Source organism: Anguilla rostrata, chromosome 12, assembly GCF_018555375.3.
Source record: "Anguilla rostrata isolate EN2019 chromosome 12, ASM1855537v3, whole genome shotgun sequence".
Taxonomy (NCBI): domain Eukaryota; kingdom Metazoa; phylum Chordata; class Actinopteri; order Anguilliformes; family Anguillidae; genus Anguilla; species Anguilla rostrata.
The window spans coordinates 11,471,805-11,491,009 of record NC_057944.1 but is presented as its reverse complement, the minus strand read 5'-3'; the positions used below and the strand labels follow the sequence as shown (position 1 = coordinate 11,491,009).

The window sequence follows — 19,205 nt, the reverse complement described above, 5'->3', positions numbered from 1 at the left end:
ATTTTATTCTGCAGCAGAAATATTCTATGCTACTTACATGTGTTCCCATAGAGCTGGAAGTCTTTTTTCCTGTTTAGAGTAAAATGAAGTCCTTAAAGGCAATAAATAAATGCCTTTCAGTTTTAGCCTATAAAATTAATTATTAATGTGAGAACAAAACCACCCACTGTTCAACGCTCAAGTGATATACTGTCAATACAAAGAGAATTTAAGAATGAAAACCTAAATTAGTAATACATTTAGATTCATCTAATCCTGGAGCTCACTTTCGAAGAAATCAGTACGTTTCATCAGATATGCGGATGACTCAAGTCAAGCTGTAAGAAACCACTGCAAAACAGCAACAATGAAAATTCCAAGCCTCTTTCTACCATTATGAAACAAGATATCTGTTCATCAAGGGTCATCAAAAACTGGCATTAATTCTGTCACTGAATAGCCACACAGGAATTAAGACTTTCTTTTTCATTGGTTTGTTTTCCAAGATTGTCCACATGCAGAACATTTTTGCATCCAGTATCCTGGGTTCACAGGAAAATCAAACCTCTTTATTGGTGTCAGGTGTCGCTCAAAGGACACTAGCTTTGTCTGAATGGGCGTGTCTCTTTTCACAGACAGAGGGGTTTGGGGAGGCCTCCTTTCACCACAAAGGGTTTGTAGCCCCCGGGGTACCAACGAAATATGAAGCATAATTGAAAGGGTATTTTTTTATCAAACGAGTCAAGTCACACCTCCGTTGCCTTAAAGATGCCGTGTAATAAAGGGAAGGCCCAGACAAACATTGTGTTACAGCTAATGAAGAGCTATTCTCACGAAAGCAACACAATATGAGTATACATCAATGGATGACATTTGGAAGCGTCCCCTCAGAATATCAAATCCATTTGGGTGTAGTGTGCATCTGATTAAAGGAATTAGGAGTCATTGAGGGACGTCATAAGGACTGGTGAAGACGGACACGGTGTTCTCTGTGTGACCAGCACAGCGGGGGCTCACTGTAAAACAATGACCAAGGGGTTGAATGGGGTGAATCTAGGTCTTATAAAACAGAAGATGTAGACCTAAAAGATCAAGAAACAATATAATAAAACAAAAGGCATTTGTTTTATGTTTATGTGCTTCTCAGGTGGACTTTCCTAACTTCAAGTAGCCTATTATCTACCCAAGAGAGGCTGCTTGTTTTGTATTGATCCTGTGTGTGTGTGATTCAACATACGGCAATGTTAATATTAATTGTGGCCACTTAAACCAACCAGAATGTTAATGTTACCACATATTCTAGTCTATTAGTGTTTATTGTAGAGGTGGAGCAGACAATCAGCAAACACAAGCCTTGATAATTGAGCTTTCTTCAGTTCATACTTTTGCAGTTGGTAAAACACCACCATGTAGGACACAACTCCAGAGCTTCAGTTTCACTGGCCCTTCCCCACATTCATTTTTACAGCTGATCATGTCGACTGTCAGCTTGTGCTTTTACAATTACACTTTACACACCCCAAAAGTCAATTTTCTGTTATACAAAACTGAGAACAGGCTGAGCCTGTTGCATTCATTTTCATTGCAAAGTGGGGATGGAAAAAGTGTGACACGAGGAAAAAATAAAGATTTGACAGGGTAGAGTCAGTTACCCTGCATGGCTTGAAGGCCTGATGATTGGCAGGTGAAGGCAGTGCCTTGCGTTTGATTCAGGATCATGAAACGTGCCTCCACAGCCAGAGCTTTACATGTAGATACACACGGCCTTTAGAGTTCAGTTCTTTCAACCCAGTGTGTCAAGGGGCTAGAGAAGCTATGCTAAAAATAGCCTGACCGGCCGCACCCTGACATGTCATGCTCACTGAGGGTATTTATGTGGATATATACAATGTACAAATGCATTTGACACACCATTTTCTTTGTCCACAGTTTCCTTATTTGGGACTTCATAATATCCTGTGTTCTTATTCCTAAAGGTTTCCGTTTATGAAACCTTTTTTTATGTTTCCTTACACCTCTTATGTCTGTGTACTCTGATCACAGGAAGCAATGAATCCATTATGTAATGTGTTTGTGTCGGGATTAAGTAACCCCTTAAGTAGCACAGGAAGAAGGCATATCTTATTAGCTGCAGGTGCCATACTCTAAGGCCATATTTCTCCAAAGCAGGTCACGAAGAAAAAACTTTTTTTGTCAGAAACAAACACTATTTATGGTGCCGTCTAAGCACTTGCACAGCAATAAACGTTTTGTTGTTTTGGCTCTGTACTCCATAACCCTGGATTTGAAATAAAACAATGAATATGTTGTTTACAGTGCAGACGGTCAGCTGTAATTTGAGAGTTTTTACATTCATATCAGATGATCTAAGCTGGAACGACAGGCCTTTTTATACATATAGTAGTCCCTTCATTTCTGGGGCCAAAGGTACTTGGCTGCTCATATGTTTCTTGGCCAAACACATTGCTAAAGCAGGCGAGGAGTTTTTCACGGCTAAAAAGTGTGACCATGACTGGCAACGTCAATCACCCAACTCGAATCCAACTGAACATGCATTTCACTTGCTGACTGTTTGTGTATACACAGTATTTGAGTAACCATGAAGCCAAACAAAAAGTATATCTATAAATTGATTGGTTCAACATGAACACTTTACAGATCTCCTTTTTCAGACCTGTTCATGTTACAATAGTGTATCATTTACTATAATAAAACAGAAAAACTATCAATTAGAATGACAACACATTGCACAAAAAGAAGGTTGCACAGAAACAAACATCTCCCTCAGCTTTGATAACCAGCAGAAACACTGAAAAAACCTGGCAGCCACATGTGGTATCACTAGTGACCATCACAGATTGTAGCCAAAGGCTCTCATTAAATAAATAAATAAACAGATAGGCTACATAAATAAATAACCTGATGCAGCCGATCCAGTGTCATTACATCAGAGAATACAAAATCATGCTTTGTTACTGAACAAAGCAAGTATAAGCAAGCCCTCTCGCTCTTTTGTGACTATTGTATTCAAAGGCACATATTGTGTTTCCTCTCATTATTCCCATGTACTATCCTTAAGATTAAGTCACGCGCACATTATCCATATCTCTAAATACACAATGATAGACGGACATATCTGCATGTTCCACAATTTACTACACTAAGTATTAAATTTAAATAAATAAAGTTCAAGCTCATAGATGGTATTGCATCTTTTGCAACAATTTGCAAGCGGAGGAAAAAATTTTAAAACCAAAAATTGACTTCTCAAATGGAACTTTGAAAACTTGACATCATGGTTTCTGAACACCTAGGATGTGCCAAATGGTGGCTACATCTTTTTCCATCAGTGATGGCTGAGTGGTTTGTGACAACACAAAAACAGCCATTACTGTAAGATGCAACACATATGCATGTAAAATATCATTAAATAAAAGCTTATTGTCTGCACTTTGGTCTCATCAATATTCCTTGATTTCAAATCCAAATGCAAAAATAATATACTTCACTCTACAGTTCCCATACTTTTGGAAGGCACTGTATATACTGTACCATTATATATTTTGAAAAATCTGTTTGTAGTGTGTTTGGTGTTGATTTTCATGTTATTATTTTGTACTTTCTAATTTCTGTCCATCTCTAGTTTTAGTTGGTTATATCAGCAGGTTACAACTTGGTTTGCTTTTGCCTGGTAATTGGTGGTGCATCTTTGTCAGTTATTTAGTTGCTAATTTGTGGATGTGGGGTTTTTGGTTGGCGCAGACCATTCAGGAAATTCCAGGAACACATCTTAAGACCGAACATGGGGTCTTCCACCTCAACCCTCTCTAGCACTTTTACCAACCAAAACACCAGGAAATGTGTATGTGTTTCTTTCAGAGCTTGAGTAACAAAATGCCATGCAGAAAATCTGGGGAGAAAAATAACTTTTATTTTGACATATTCTTTCTTGAATGTCAAACAAAAAATGATACAAATTATCTTTAGTCTTCTCTCGTTAAATGGGATGTAAATGATTTCATATACGCGCAAACATAAAATTTATTCACCGCAGTCCAACAGACCTTTACCGTTATATGTACAGAGTGGGGGAAAAAATACATATTTACACATAGCGTATGCTAAATTTCTCATCGTTCTTATACATAGCCTCGTGTACGTTCATGATTATCCATTTGATTACAAATTATAGAGCAGGGGGCGAAAAAAAACCAAAAAAAAAAACCTCTGTATCCCAAAATCCCAAAGTCATTCATTCCAGCTGCAGATGATTACCGTGAGCGATGTATTAGGCGTAGAGATGACACACTTTATCCAGCGCGCTGTCCGCGCTCCTCCGGCGATGACCCCGGGGCTACTGGTAGTTCTCGGTTTGCATGTCGTTCAGGCCCAGATCTTCTTTCTGCTCGAAGGTTCTCTCGTACTTCTCCACCGTCATCTCCGGGTCCGGGTCCGGAGCGTACACGTTCTGCCGAGGGGAAAGCGTCTTAAGAGAAATAACCCTTTCCTCCGCATCCTCCGGAACCGCGTTTCTGTTCAATAACGCATTCTACGGTAGCGCATGTTAGTGAGGGTCTCTTAAAGGAAGCACTCCCTGCCATCACCTGTATAATATTTTCATCGTTTAATGCTGAAACTGGACTTTCTTCCGCACCAGCTGGTGAAGAACAGAAATGGTGCGATATATAAATGTATTGTTTGCATCTGAGCTTGTCATTAAACACAGCTACAAAAGCAGTAAGGTCTTTTCTTACTTTTCTTCCGAGTGTGCAGTCTACAATATGGCACATATAGTTGCCTTTATACATTTTTGATAAAAATACACACATTTAATGCTGGGTTAAATAAGAGGATTTTACCTGCAGGTAGCTGTTCCCTGCTGGGTCATCTAGAATGACGTGAACATCCATTTCGCCAGCCATAATCTGAAATATTCACAGATGTTTACAGATAAATATATTTACAGATGTCATGCAAACATGACACTGTTTTGCACGACAGCAAACATACTTAGTGAGTTTCCGTCATTTTGCTCATAATACAACCACCCATCACCTGGTCAATCTTCTTTCCGAAGAGTTCTATTTTCTCAGCTCTTCCTGGGGTTGCACTGTCTCCACAGGTGAAAGGGTTTTTTGAAACAATCTAGAGAAAAGCCATAAAAATGAAGAAAAATAAACATCAACATTTTTTATTCCAAAATAGCCTAAAATCAATATGTATAATGAAAGTACATAAAAATTCCTGTAAGCAAAATACTGTTGTTAAGTGGTTGCTTGTCTAAGCTCTGCTGAATCTATCAGAAGTTGCAGCAAAGAGTGCTGATATACATTTTCAACTAGGCAGTTCAAATTGGGGACAGGATTGGAGAAAACCTTTTTGTAGTGCTGCCTATCTAGTTAGTCTTTAGAATCTGTGCTTTCAGCTTCAAAGGATGAGACATAATTTTCATCATCGCAGAGCAGAAGATCTGGTTTAGTCCAGATAGCCTCTGCTAGCTAATGGTCAGGTGCTCAGGAGCTCACCACTCACCAGGTCTTTGATGTCTTTGAGGAGGCCCTCTAGGGTGGTGAACTTCCCCGCGACAGCGCCCATGCCCAGCTCGAACTCCAGCTCGGGGATCATGATGTGACAGGTCTCTGACTGAACTCGACACAAAGACGGCCATTACACACCAAGGCCCCACCCCCTTCCTGCACTTCCTCTTGAATAGTCCTTACGATGATTACATGCGTCACAGTTACGCGTCCTACTTCAATCTGACGGAGGCCTAAAAACTGAATCTATTGTATAATAATGCTATCAGTGATGCCTTCGTTCAAAGAAGGAATTTCAAATTCCATTCCAATCACCATTTATACGATGTTTAGGTTTATTCTTTTGCTGTGCCAATTCCTTTAATTGTCATTTTTCCCCACAGTTGATTCAAAAATAGTATTCTGTAATAGGTATAATGTTAAAACAAAAAATGTTAAATACTTTTTGTATATTGAATTGTTAAATAGTGAATAATATCATGATTCACGAAATATATCAGTGATCATATTCCTGTAAGCATATTAAGAAGCTATTGCCTGGATTGATCTATCAGTTTTCTACATTAACATGTCAACTTACACTCAAAGGCAGTCTACAACCAGTTATGTATAATAAATTCATGTGGTAAGGTTTACCTTCAGCAGGTCGCGGGACATATCCGAGGGGTCTGTGACATGAAGGGTTATTTTGGTTCCCAGCTCTTCTGTAGCTCCACCCGATTTTACCTTCAAAAAAGAGATTGCCATGTTCCAACTTCAATGGTAGCAGTGACACTGAAGTTCATCTCTGTTATTCATTTGCTTCACTATACGTGAGGCAAACGTGACAATAACAAGTAGATTACCTCGTTTGTCCTGTGTCCACAGCTGTCGCAGTTGGTCGCCATGATTATAACTTCTTTGAAGTGAGGTATTTCTGGAGAATGATCAAGGAGATAAATATGGAAATATCTGGAAATATCACTGGAGATATCTTCCAGCGTCACTGTTCATTTCTAAACAAAGTGAAAGGCAGTTTGATTCCATCAATACGACAAAACTCCTCCTCCTCCTCCAACTCCACCTTTACCCCCCCCCCACACACACAAAAGGATACGGACAAGCTTCATGTTTGTGGACGCAGGTGCATTGCATTCCGGACAGTTGGTGTTAAACATCAGGACCTGAAGCAGACAAAGGGAGGAAAAGCAGTCGCTTGAGGACAGAGGAAAGCATTTCAGAACGGGAAACACAGCCACGTCTGAGTCTTATCATTACAGTATCTGAATACTTGCGTAAACGTTCACAACCTGACCTCGTTTCTTAAGGCGTCAATGTCACTGCCAGCTTTTTCCTCAGTGTCCTCTTCTGCACCATCGTCAGCCTGCAAAATGATGCGTAATTCTGCATCAGCACGAGGGAAATTCTGCACATCACTTTAAGGGAAAAGGAGGAGGAATACATCTATGGCAGCACAGTGCAATGAAGAGGTTCTGGGCCAGTCCACATGAACATATTCAGCCTGGACTTAATTGAAAAAGCCAGTTAAAAGGTGGAGAGGGAGCGGGGTGTCTCGTGGCATAGTCAGTAGACCACTGTCCACGTGCTCATTACGAGCCGCGACGTCAGCGGTTCGAGTCCAACCACGCGACCCTTGTCGCACATCTCTCAGGTGAAAGGGTTTTTCGAAACAATCTAGAGAAAAGCCATAAAAATTAAGAAAAACAAACATTAAAAAAATTAAGCTGAAAAGCCCATAAAAAATTTTTAAAATCAGAAGAAAAAAAAAAGTGGAGACGGACTTGCGTTTGAAAGACCGGGATGTGAAAATGAGATGATCTGCACTTCTGCAGTGACAGCCACCAGATTTACAACCGCTTTGCGCAGGTGGCGGCTGTGCCGAATGACAGCCGTATGAGAGCGAGCCATCGCTCACTACCGCAGCTGCCGTCCGCATCTTAGTGTTTGTGGCGTTCAAAAAAAACAAAAAAGAAATGTGTGCATTCAGCCACTTAATTTCAAAGGCTGCCTTGTGACGTCTCAAAAGATGTCACATAAGAACCGCTTGTCGTTGTTCTTTTTAATTTTTTTATTTATATAAACAGGACTGTCTTGTCCATAAATGCATGTATATATGTATATTTTTAAATATACATATATATATATATATACATGCAAGCAACTACATTGGTACAAATCCATTAAATTCATAAAGGTATAACAGACTGACATCACCACTAGTGATACATTTTCCCTCTGAAATTTGATATCTTTTGTGAAATCCAAATCTACTGTGACGCTCCAATATTTAAGAATGGGTTTGCAAAGGAGTGTCAAATCTCATCCGAAAAGAGCCAGCATATGGGAGCAGTTTTTTGTTTTAGCGCATCATTAAGACACCCGATTCCACTTATCAAGGTCTTGGCTGAAGACCATGATTGGTTAATTAGTTGAATCAGATGTCAAAGTGCTGCGATAAAACAAAAACCTGCACCCACACTGGCCCTTATCAGATAAGACTAAACACCGCTATTTCAGAGGGTGTGATAACATGGAAAAACACTTTAGATCTAACTTCTAACTCACCCAGGACAGTGAGGGAGTATGTTGTGCTGACTGGATCCCTTACCTTTAGTCCTAGCTGGGCGTCCTGTTCAGGTGTCCTCTTATAGTGTGTAACAGAGAGGGCCTCATCTTTTTGAGGGACGAACGGGTTCTCCACAAAACTGTTCCCAGACGGGTCATCAATCACCTGCGCGGTGAGGGGTGGGGGGTGGAAAAGCACCAACACTATGAATCGATTACGAGCAAAAAAAAATTCAATAGCGCCTTGCTGAAGTGTTCATCCACTTCCAATGATATTCCGTTTTAGTGAATTACAAATAATACTTTTTATTATAAAATTCTAAATCAATGAAATAGTTCCCCACAATTCAATGCACTGTTCAATTCCCCACCATGGCACTTTCCCTTCCTTTCTTTAACCCTTTCTTGCTTTCCCTCTGTCTGAATAAAGTAACCTATTTATTTAAAAAAATATTTTAAAGAAGCAAGACGAACAACACGCTCTCCTTAAAAAATAAATACTTGAATTCTCAAAACTGAACATTTTAACAGATATAAGTTAAATTGTGTTAAATATGAGCACTGTTCTGTAGCTCTTCCAATGTTTCCAAACAGCTGACAGGATTTTCAATGCGGCTCAATATGATCTAGGCAGTGTCTGGCTGGTAGCAAACACCTTCTTCTTGATTAGCTTGACTGTACTCAAAGGGATACTGGATGTAGATATCCAAAACGACTTTATGGAAACTACTCTTCTTCAGCTGCACTGACCAGAGTAAATTCTTGTTCAACATCCTTTAGCTTCTTCAGCTTTTCGATGAATTTGTCAATTTTTTCAGCAACTTCTGGCACGGTTGCCTGTGGGGAGATATGAACACTTAATCAGCAAAGCAACATTTATTCATCTAAACAGGCTGAGTAATAGGTATTCATTTGTATTGTATTGAGTCTCTAGAACCTTGCGTGTGGGCTGCTCCTGCTCCAAGCCTGCAGCTGCCCTCTCAATGAGGCCTTCGATAGTGGACAGCGCTGAAGTTTGGAAGAAAGGGAGATGGAGAGAGATGGCGAGGTTAGTGACTGCAAAGGGAAGTTAGATTGTGATTTTTTTCCCGCCACTTTTTTGAAAATCATGTGTCACTCCTTGCTCAAGAAAACCTTGAGCCCAGCCTACTTAGCCGAATCTGGTTCCTAGAGATCTACCATCCTGTATGTTTTAAATTAAATTATTTAAGTAACTTACACCCCTTTTGTGTGTAGGCAGGAATTTCAAAATCCAGTTCTGGGATTCTTGTAGTTGCGCTGTCTGCCTTCACTACTTCTCGGTTCAAGTCCTGAAAAAACAAAAGGGAAGTATGCATAGTATGCATCCTGACTTTAGTCTGCAGGTTGCAGGCGGCAGAGAAGTATAATGGGTTAGGAGCTGGTCTTGTAACCTAAAGGTCACAGGTTTGATTCCTTGTACCCTTGAGCAAGGTACTTAACCTGTATTGCTTCAGTATATATCCAGCTGTATAAATGCAACGCAAATGCTATGTAAAAAGTTGCGTAAGTCCCTCTGGATAAGAGTGTCTGCTAAATGTAATGTAATGTAACGCATACCCTAACAATGGTTCTGTATGGTGCCATTGCCCCCTAGAGGCCATAATAAAAGTGTGTCAGTTCCCCTGGAACTCCTGTGTCCCTTCTACAAAACATTTGTAGGATCAGTCCTTCGATCACAGCAGTGTCTGCCATTAAAGAAGCTCAAAGTGATCTGAATTATTGTTCATTGTTTATATTAATGAAGGTACTGGTTAAAAGCTATAAATCGACAATTAGCACTTGAACATCCTGTATGGGGGTATTATTGTATCAAAGATAAATAAATGCAACCGATCCACAAATAAATGTAACTGATCCACAAAAACATGCAATGGATCCACAAATAAATGTAACTGATGCACAAATAAATACAAGACATCCACAAATAAATACAGTGGATCCACAAATAAATGATACTGATCAAGGGATAAATGTAGCCAATCCACAAATACATGTACTCGATCCACAAATAAATGCCACTGGTTCACATCTGTGCATTGTCTGTTGCTTGCATTTATTTGTGGTATTTTGAGACAATCCAGGTGGGACGATTTGCAAAAAATCTACAAGTTGTTTTTCTAGTCCTGCCAATCGGATTTTAAGACACCCTTTTGCTAATGGCAACATTACTCCAACCAATAACAGCACGTATACACTTCAGGATTGTGTTGTGTAGCACCAAGACAACCGCTCGCCTGCGAAAACTGCTGTAACCAAACCTTTGGTTCAAGGTTTGTAGGCTTCATTTGATGAACAAAGAGATAGCCATTACTGCAATCTTCCCAATGGAATGGTTGTCTTGGCACTAAACGACCATACAGTGTACACAGGGTCGTTAATCAAGGTTCAAAACACCATCAGGGACGTTTTATTTTGCCTTCAGAAGTTTGATATTCTCCATTTACTTTAATGGGAGCTCCAATGTTTTGTCCTCATCATGCACACTACAGGCTTACTTCCGGGACTTCACAAGCTTAGGTTAGCTGAAGGCGTGCTTGCCTGCCTAGTTAAATATGCATGTCTATGTATACAACACAATCCTGAAGTGTATATGTGCAGTGACTGGTCATTGTAATGTGGGTGTTAGCGAATGAATATCTAAAAATCTGATTGGCTGGATTAGACTCAGTGAAAAAATCCTATTTCAGCAAGGATTGTCTCAAAAATCCAGAGAGAAATGTAAATCCACAAATAAATGCAAACGACAGGCGATACACAAATGTGTACCAGCTACATTTTCTTGTGGATTGGCTATTTATTAGTGGGTCGGTTACATTTATGTGTGGATCCCCTGAATATATTTATTATTTTTATATTTCAGACAATGATACCCCCATAGCCCTGTTGCTGTCTGCAATCTCTTAGCCAATGATGTATACAGGAAGAAAATCAAGAGAAAGGCATTTACACGGGACTGTGGCCAAATCATCAAAGCATGCAGCAGTGTGCGGTCGTATAGGTTCATAAACGTCCTTGGCCTAACTTACCTGTTTCGATCTAACACGGAGGGTGTATGTCACTCCCTGGTCCTGGATTCGACCTGCTGACTGAATCTCTGTGTTGGACCAGTTGCAGTGGGCGCATGTGAATGAGCTTATGATGACCTCTTTGAAGAAGGGAATCTTCGTCAGCAACAAACGGGTGCTTCCCTACATAAAACCCATATTGCTACACATCAGATGCATTATACGTTGTTGTCCACTCTAGTCACACCTGCCAAGCTCAAAGACACTTCGAGTAATAAAATAGCTAACTACCATACATACGTTGGACATAAGATGTTAGCTTTCGTTATCACATTAACAATAGATATGTACCAAGTTAGACCCACAATTGTATCTGTGCTACAGATTAGCAATACGACAAGTGCAGCGAACAAAATATTATTGGGCTAAGCGACATGTCAAGTTACCACTGCTGTCACTGAAGTTAATCGGCAGCCAGTTAGCTAACGAGCTCGTGTCGAAACCCAAATAAACGTTCATTCACCAAATTGTTTAGGTTAAAACAGCTACAGTTAGCTAATCGCGGAAGACAGCAAAGCTAAAAAGCAATAACAAACGTTATCCTAGTACAAGCAATCATAAAGGCAATTTACATTTTCATAACAGTTCATGCACAGACTCTCGATAATAGTTGGTTGCATGTCATCGTCTTCTGCGCTTATGTCTTTAAAAACACCCCTTCCACCTCGTACATCGTCCTCTTCTATTAATGACATGACTTAACCAAAGGGATAAATAATAGAAAACAATAACCAGTAGTATTTCAACAAACGCCACGCCGCCTGAACAGTACTCGCTAGTACTTTCTAGAAGCTTCCGTCTTCCGTTGTCTGCCTGGCCTGAACCGGAAACTGAACGTCCACTTTCCATTACGTCATTCTACAATATACTCAGAGAAGAGGCTCATCGGGATACGGGGAACTGGGGCTGTGAATGTTCTGTCATGATCTTACCTTGCCTTGCCTCTTTACCATAATTTCTTCTGAACACATCGCCGGTAAACAAGGAAGGGAAGGATGAGAGGAAACGAGAACAATGGAACGTTTTCCCAAAAATGAGACCCCCTCATCGACTGCAGTATAATTTTGCCGCCACATCGTTCAGGATTGATGGTTGAATCCCTCAGCACAGCCAGTCCTGCTATATTTTGACGACACCATTTTGTAACTGCATTGTGCATATATTGAAAAGTGGTATTGAAAATAAAAAAATGTACTATAATTTGTATTATTTAGCTAATTATTTTCCATTACCTTAAACAAATTGGTACTTTGTCAGGTGATTAAGTCTTTTACGTTTTCTGTTAGCATTTCAAAATGGCCCCATATTGGTAATTTAATGCAAACTATCCCTTCTTTTAAACTATATTGAAAATTCTACCAGAATCCTCAAGATTATGGGTAACTAAGTGTCCAGCTACTACATGCAATTCATTTCATATAGTTTTACTGTAGGAATTATAGCATACCATAAATAACTGCATTTAGTATGAAATGTAATACTAGCCGCTCTTGGTGGTTCTCGTGTGCCTATTGAATTGTGACATTTGCACCGTAAATCGCCTTCCCAGATGGTTCAATTTCACTAATGCCGTTCCATTTCCTTACATGACCAACAATTAGGCTAGCTAGCCCTGCAAATTAATTATCCAACCTCTAAAGATCATGATTTTACTAGACAAGTCTAAAAGGAAGTTTAATATTTGAATAGCAGTTTGAGAATTTTCAGTTAAAATAATTATTGTGAAACACTGAGAACATGCCCCCACTGACAGCTCAATTTCTTTGCTTAATAAAAATCTGGATATTGCTTACCAAATTTTAGTTTTAGTTCTCAAAATGCAAATGCTAACTGTACACCAGGTACCCAGTGCTATACCACGTGAATTTTATAACCAAAAATAAGCCATTCACTGTTAGCAAGGGATGGATTGTGTAACTTTGACTAGAAGGTATTTGAATTTCTGAGAACTGGTGTTAATGTTGTACATGGAATGCTTTGAACAAAACCACTAACTTGATCTTCACAACCAGACTCCACAGAAATGAAACCACAAGTTTTATTTATTAATTTATTTATTTTCCTTTATGCACCAGGACTCAAACAGTAAGGCTGGCTTCAGCTAGAACCAAGTAGGTTTATTGCACACAAATTTAAATTATGCAAGCAAACGCAAGCCATTTTGAGTTCTGCTGACAGCCAGCCTCACGTGACAGATTGGGCCACTGGGGTTTCACACTTTTTCCACGCGACTTGTTTAATCCACTTCCTCGATGGTCGGTCCGGAGGAGCCACCACCTGAAGGGGCAGCACCAGCCCCCGGAAAGCCACCAGGCATTCCACCTGGCATCCCCCCGGGCATGCCACCAGCACTCTCATACAGCTTGGTGATGATGGGGTTGCAGATCTTCTCCAGCTCCTTCTGCTGGTGCTCAAACTCCTCTTTTTCAGCAGTCTACAAAACAAAGACAACGTCAAACTTAAGATTCACGCATCACACTTCAACGTTCAAACACAAAGCAGATGAGCTCTATATTCTGAACATTGATCAGCACTTGGATTTACTTGCATTTTATGAATAGGTTTGTTTCAAGACCTTTCCCAGACAAATGTAGAATGCAGCATGTAAAGTACCTTTAACATAAAAGGGAAGGCAAAAAAAAAAAAAAACCATCCATACATACAGGTTTAAGCTGGTTTAAAAATAGTCTACCTGGTTCTTGTCCAGCCAGCTGATGACTTCGTTGCATTTCTCCAGGATCTTCTGCTTGTCCTCATCACTGATCTTGCCCTGCAGTTTCTCATCCTCCACAGTTGCCTTCATGTTGAAGGCATACGACTCCAGGCTGTTCTTAACAGAGACCTTGTCACGCTGCTGATCGTCTTCTGCCTTGTACTTCTCAGCCTCCTGGACCATACGCTCAATGTCCTCCTTGCTGAGACGACCTGATTAAGAAAGGGGTGAAAATTCCCAATTAGAAACTCAATTTGCTCAAGACATCAAGTCAAATTCCAGAATCCCCCCACCCCCCTCACAACGGCTCAGCCATGTACCTTTGTCATTGGTGATGGTGATCTTGTTCTCCTTGCCAGTGCTCTTGTCGGCAGCAGAGACATTCATGATGCCGTTGGCATCAATGTCAAAAGTGACTTCAATCTGAGGAACGCCGCGGGGTGCCGGGGGAATGCCAGTCAGCTCAAACTTGCCCAGCAAGTTGTTGTCCTTGGTCATGGCTCTCTCACCTTCATAAACCTGCAGCAAGAATTATGGGTAAGGACATTTCACAAAAATGCATTTGAGGCACTGACAGCTAGAATTTACATTTGAAAAAATAAAGGCAGTAGTGTGCGTTCGCTCAGACATCCAAGGAAGGTACATAGGCCATCTTTGGTCTTGCAACCTCTGGTGGAAACTACGAATGATTTGGGAATCATCTTCATCACAGCGAACAATTCAATTTGCTCTCCCTCTCACCTGAATGAGCACACCAGGCTGGTTGTCGGAGTAGGTGGTGAAGGTCTGGGTCTGCTTCGTTGGAATGGTGGTGTTGCGCTTGATCAGGACGGTCATCACCCCGCCGGCTGTCTCAATGCCCAGGGACAGAGGAGTCACATCCAGCAGCAAGAGGTCCTGGACATTCTCAGACTTGTCACCGGACAGAATGGCAGCCTGGACAGCTGGAACGAGCAAGAGATACGATTTGTCAACAAATCAGCACACCACAATATTCGCTCAGTTTCCAGACAGCCAAGAAAGGAACTAGAATGTTCTACAATTGTTCAAGCTCTGACGGAAGCTGTGAATGGTAATTCCAATCATTATAATGCAAATAGGACAGTATGGGAGCAGATTAGGCTATGGACCATGGAATATGGTGAGACCATTACCTGCACCATAGGCTACAGCCTCATCGGGGTTGATGCTCTTGTTCAGCTCCTTGCCATTGAAGAAGTCCTGCAGCAGCTTCTGGATCTTGGGAATGCGGGTGGAGCCGCCCACCAGGACAATGTCGTGGATCTGGGCTTTGTCCAGCTTGGCGTCGCGGAGGGACTTCTCCACTGGGTCCAGGGTGCCGCGGAACAGGTCGGCGTTCAGCTCCTCGAAGCGAGCCCTGGTGATGGAGGTGTAGAAGTCGATCCCCTCGTACAGGGAGTCGATCTCGATGCTGGCCTGGGTGCTGGAGGACAGGGTGCGCTTGGCCCTTTCACAGGCGGTGCGGAGACGGCGAACAGCTCTCTTGTTGTCGCTGATGTCCTTCTTGTGCTTGCGCTTGAACTCGGCAATGAAATGGTTGACCATGCGGTTATCAAAGTCCTCTCCTCCCAGATGGGTGTCTCCAGCAGTGGACTTCACTTCAAAGATTCCATCTTCGATAGTCAGGATGGAGACATCAAAGGTGCCACCACCAAGATCAAAGATCAGGACGTTTCTTTCTGCTCCAACCTAGAACGTAAAATGCGCAGAACGCATTTTAATGTGCAGTCCAGAAACAAGACACTGCATTTTCATTTGAGAAAAAAAATCCACCTCACCAATTCTGAAGCAAAAACTCAATTCAATTTTTTTACTGCCTTGATGGAAATATCCAAATGCTTATACATTAATCTGCCAAACTGCAACACCAGTTATATTTCATGATTATGGGAAATCTGACCAAAGAAAAACCAATTACCTTTTTGTCCAAGCCATAGGCAATGGCAGCAGCAGTGGGCTCGTTTATAATTCTTAGTACATTTAGCCCAGAAATGGTCCCGGCATCCTTTGTAGCTTGCCGCTGAGAATCGTTGAAGTAAGCTGGTACAGTTACAACAGCATTGGACACGGTCTGGAAAGAGAGAAACATGTATGTTAATGCCGGGGGAATGCCAGTCAGCTCAAACTTGCCCAGCAAGTTGTTGTCCTTGGTCATGGCTCTCTCACCTTCATAAACCTGCAGCAAGCATTATGGGTAAGGACATTTCACAAAAATACATTTGAGGCACTGACAGCTAGAATTTACATTTGAAAAAATAAAGGCAGTAGTGTGCGTTCGCTCAGACATCCAAGGAAGGTATATATGCCATCTTTGGTCTTGCAACCTCTGGTGGAAACTACGAATGATTTGGGAATCATCTTCATCACAGCGAACAATTCAATATTTCATGATTATGGATGTAGGATGTATACACTCATTTATCTGAATCCTGGTGTTTGCTGGTGTTCAACTTACTTTTCCAAGATAGGCTTCAGCAATTTCCTTCATCTTCACCAAAACCATTGAAGAGACCTCCTCAGGGTAGAAAGACTTGGTCTCGCCTTTATAATCCACTTGCAATTTAGGCCGTCCACTGTCATTAACGACTTGGAATGGCCAGTGCTTCATGTCGGCGTGAACCACAGGATCGTCAAATCTTCTGCCAATTAATCGCTTGGCATCTGTAAAATAAATTAATTATTTTAAAAATCCAAATTTCTAAGTTATAAACTGCATTGGTGCAAAAATGCAACTGGGCTCACTCAGACATCCAAGGAAGGTACTTGAACCATCTTTGGTCCTGAGACCTCTGGTGGAAACTACGAATGACTTAGGAATCAATTTCATCACAGTGAGCAACCAGTATAACCTCAATTACTTGTTTCTACAAGTACAAATTAAAGAATTACAGGTCCACACTTCTGTCCCTAAATGCAGAGAATACTTTAAGAACCAAAAAAATGAAGTTAACGACAGTAAATTAACTTACCAAAGACCGTGTTTGTGGGGTTCATGGCAACTTGATTCTTCGCTGCATCGCCAATCAATCTCTCAGTATCAGTGAAGGCTACGTAACTGGGTGTAGTCCTGTTCCCCTGGTCGTTGGCAATGATCTCGACTTTGCCATGTTGGAAAACTCCTACGCAAGAGTAGGTCGTCCCCAGATCAATCCCAACTGCTATACCCTTAGACATGGTTACTGTGGCAAAGGAGAGATAACAGTATTTGTTAGCTACAAAAACGGCCCGAAACACAAAATAAAAAGCCCGTTCTTGAAAAATTACAGGTATTGGTCAACCATTCTCGTTAACGTTACCGCGGATTAATATGGAATAAAAGGTTACACGTGCTAAATTGCATTAAACACGCCTGGTGAACACACAATAAAACGGACATCTTTATAAAACCACAAATGACCTTTTCTAAATATGGCAACATTTATCAAATTAACAAACTTTAAACCAACTGTACTTATGAAAGCTTGTCCTGCGCAACAGTCTGATCAAAGGTCACGGAAGTCGGCAAAAACTCATGACCAGCACGTGCTCTCAGATGCTTCCGCAAGTCATTTTGTTACATATGCTCAAAATATTTGGTATAAGTGTGATGCAGCGAATTGCAATTCACCTTGTATATATGTGCTTAGCAAATATGTTGGTACGATTCTGAAGAAGCTAAGCGGAAATATAGCACTTCGCGTAGAACACGCGCTATTGCCGGCTGCTACGAGCTAGCCACTGTCAAATCCTGGCCTAGTGAAAGAGAAACCAGGATAATAGTGGATGTTAGCGAATCTTGGGTGACGACGTTTACCACCTCAAATTTTACCACATATGGAATTAATTAGATTTAATGTTAAATCATCAAAATATGCTTTGCTCCTTAGCTCAAACAAAGCCAAGTAATTATCAATCTCGCTAGAAATCCTGCTAAAACGAAATCTTCGGTTTCTCCATTTCCTGTAGTGACGTTAACACAATACTGAAAGTAGCTAGTTAGAGAGTCACCCAACTTTTTGTAAGAAAATAGCCGCCCTTCTTCTGAAGTACCTGAAAATGTCAACCGTGTTAATTTGCCAAGTTACTTTTACTGGGATTCTGACTGGCGGTAACAAAGGCTTTCGTACAAAGATTAAAAAGGGCGCGTCTGTCGGCTAGATAAAGTTAGCCTATTTAAATCCCTGTCTCAATGATATTTTAAAACAAAGAACAGAAAACTGTTGTTTATTAAGCTATTGTTAGCTAGATTACAAAACTTACTTGTATGAGGTGGAGTGCTGATGGTCTTTACTTGGCTGCTTGCTGTTTCCGCGTCGCGCAGTGAAAGAGAGAGAAAAATGCGGCTGCTCGCTTAAGTATTACCCAGGGTTGCCAGGTCTTGTGAAATTCAGTCAAATGACGTCATTTCCCCGAAGGCGCGCACACACCCGACCTTACACATAACGATAACTAAAAGCCGGTTGTTAACAGTTCCATAAACAGTGTTACTCTTGGGAAATGACCAAACTTCCATCTTATCAGAAAATAAACACTTTTGAAATGCACACAATACAACAAGTATTAGTTATTCATTTTCATAAAACTATATTGTGCTGTGTTGACTCAGAAAACACGTTTCTGTTACGAATGCAGTTTGTGGGTAGAACGTGTCAGTTTGCCTCCTGCCCCACAAGTAGGCACTCTGTTACATTTGGGTTTGTTTGGATTAAACCGCTGAACTGGCAGCCCTTGCTATCGACCTCTTTTCACTATCCCGGTGGGGGTGGGGGAGGTGTTCTTATACCGGAAGTTCCAATATATCATCTTGAATAGCGCTCATTTCTGTTGTTATTTTGGATTTTTAGGAGATAAAGCTTTATGCGATATGTTTGGCTATTTAAGAGTATCCACGTTATCGTGGTATTCTGTATTCAGATGATTCACAGCATGCTGCTGATCAGCTGCTCTCCAACCTTCCAAGGTGTGCAAATGTCTCCCATGTGCATATTTTCCTTCATTGGGTTTCAGATATTGCTTATACAAAGCCTTGGTTCCAGCCTACCGGTAAAAAAAGCTTTCTGAAACCGTCAGAACAGCCACTGGCTGTTCATCTGGGCATCATGTAAAGTCTGCTGCTGTATTGCCTGCCAAAGACTTACGTAAGACACAGTCCTCTTAAAAGATAATGGTTTGACACAGTTTGATGCAAATAATTTTTTGCATGCATATGTATTTTGCCACGGTGGCCCGTGCAACAGATTGTAATAAAGAAATTCTGGCTAAATCGTTATGGAAATAAATAATACATAATATAATAAAAAAATAAACGTTATTAAAATATGTTTA

General features: G+C 40.8%; 1 protein-coding gene, 3 non-coding genes and 1 pseudogene across 4 annotated transcripts; all 5 read right to left on the bottom strand.

Moving 5' to 3' along the window:
• Nucleotides 1-3,890: 3,890 nt before the first annotated feature.
• On the bottom strand, nucleotides 3,891-11,995 carry zpr1 (ZPR1 zinc finger). The gene is made up of 14 exons (XM_064302249.1): nucleotides 11,740-11,995; nucleotides 11,129-11,290; nucleotides 9,301-9,391; nucleotides 9,019-9,089; nucleotides 8,832-8,918; nucleotides 8,125-8,247; nucleotides 6,811-6,879; nucleotides 6,613-6,679; nucleotides 6,362-6,432; nucleotides 6,153-6,242; nucleotides 5,512-5,622; nucleotides 5,035-5,124; nucleotides 4,839-4,904; nucleotides 3,891-4,447 (listed from the first exon to the last, which is right to left on the bottom strand). The coding sequence occupies exons 1-14, from the start codon at nucleotides 11,860-11,862 to the stop codon at nucleotides 4,334-4,336; spliced, it is 1,335 nt and encodes a 444-aa protein (XP_064158319.1). The 5' UTR covers nucleotides 11,863-11,995; the 3' UTR covers nucleotides 3,891-4,333.
• Nucleotides 11,996-13,203: 1,208 nt separating this feature from the next.
• LOC135236532 (heat shock cognate 71 kDa protein-like) lies at nucleotides 13,204-18,300 on the bottom strand (annotated as a pseudogene).
• LOC135237066 (small nucleolar RNA SNORD14) lies at nucleotides 14,499-14,595 on the bottom strand. Its single transcript, XR_010324742.1, has one exon. It is a non-coding gene; the product is annotated as a small nucleolar RNA SNORD14 (small nucleolar RNA).
• Nucleotides 16,177-16,273, bottom strand: LOC135237065 (small nucleolar RNA SNORD14). Its single transcript, XR_010324741.1, has one exon. It is a non-coding gene; the product is annotated as a small nucleolar RNA SNORD14 (small nucleolar RNA).
• On the bottom strand, nucleotides 16,640-16,736 carry LOC135237064 (small nucleolar RNA SNORD14). The gene has a single exon (XR_010324740.1). It is a non-coding gene; the product is annotated as a small nucleolar RNA SNORD14 (small nucleolar RNA).
• Nucleotides 18,301-19,205: the final 905 nt, after the last annotated feature.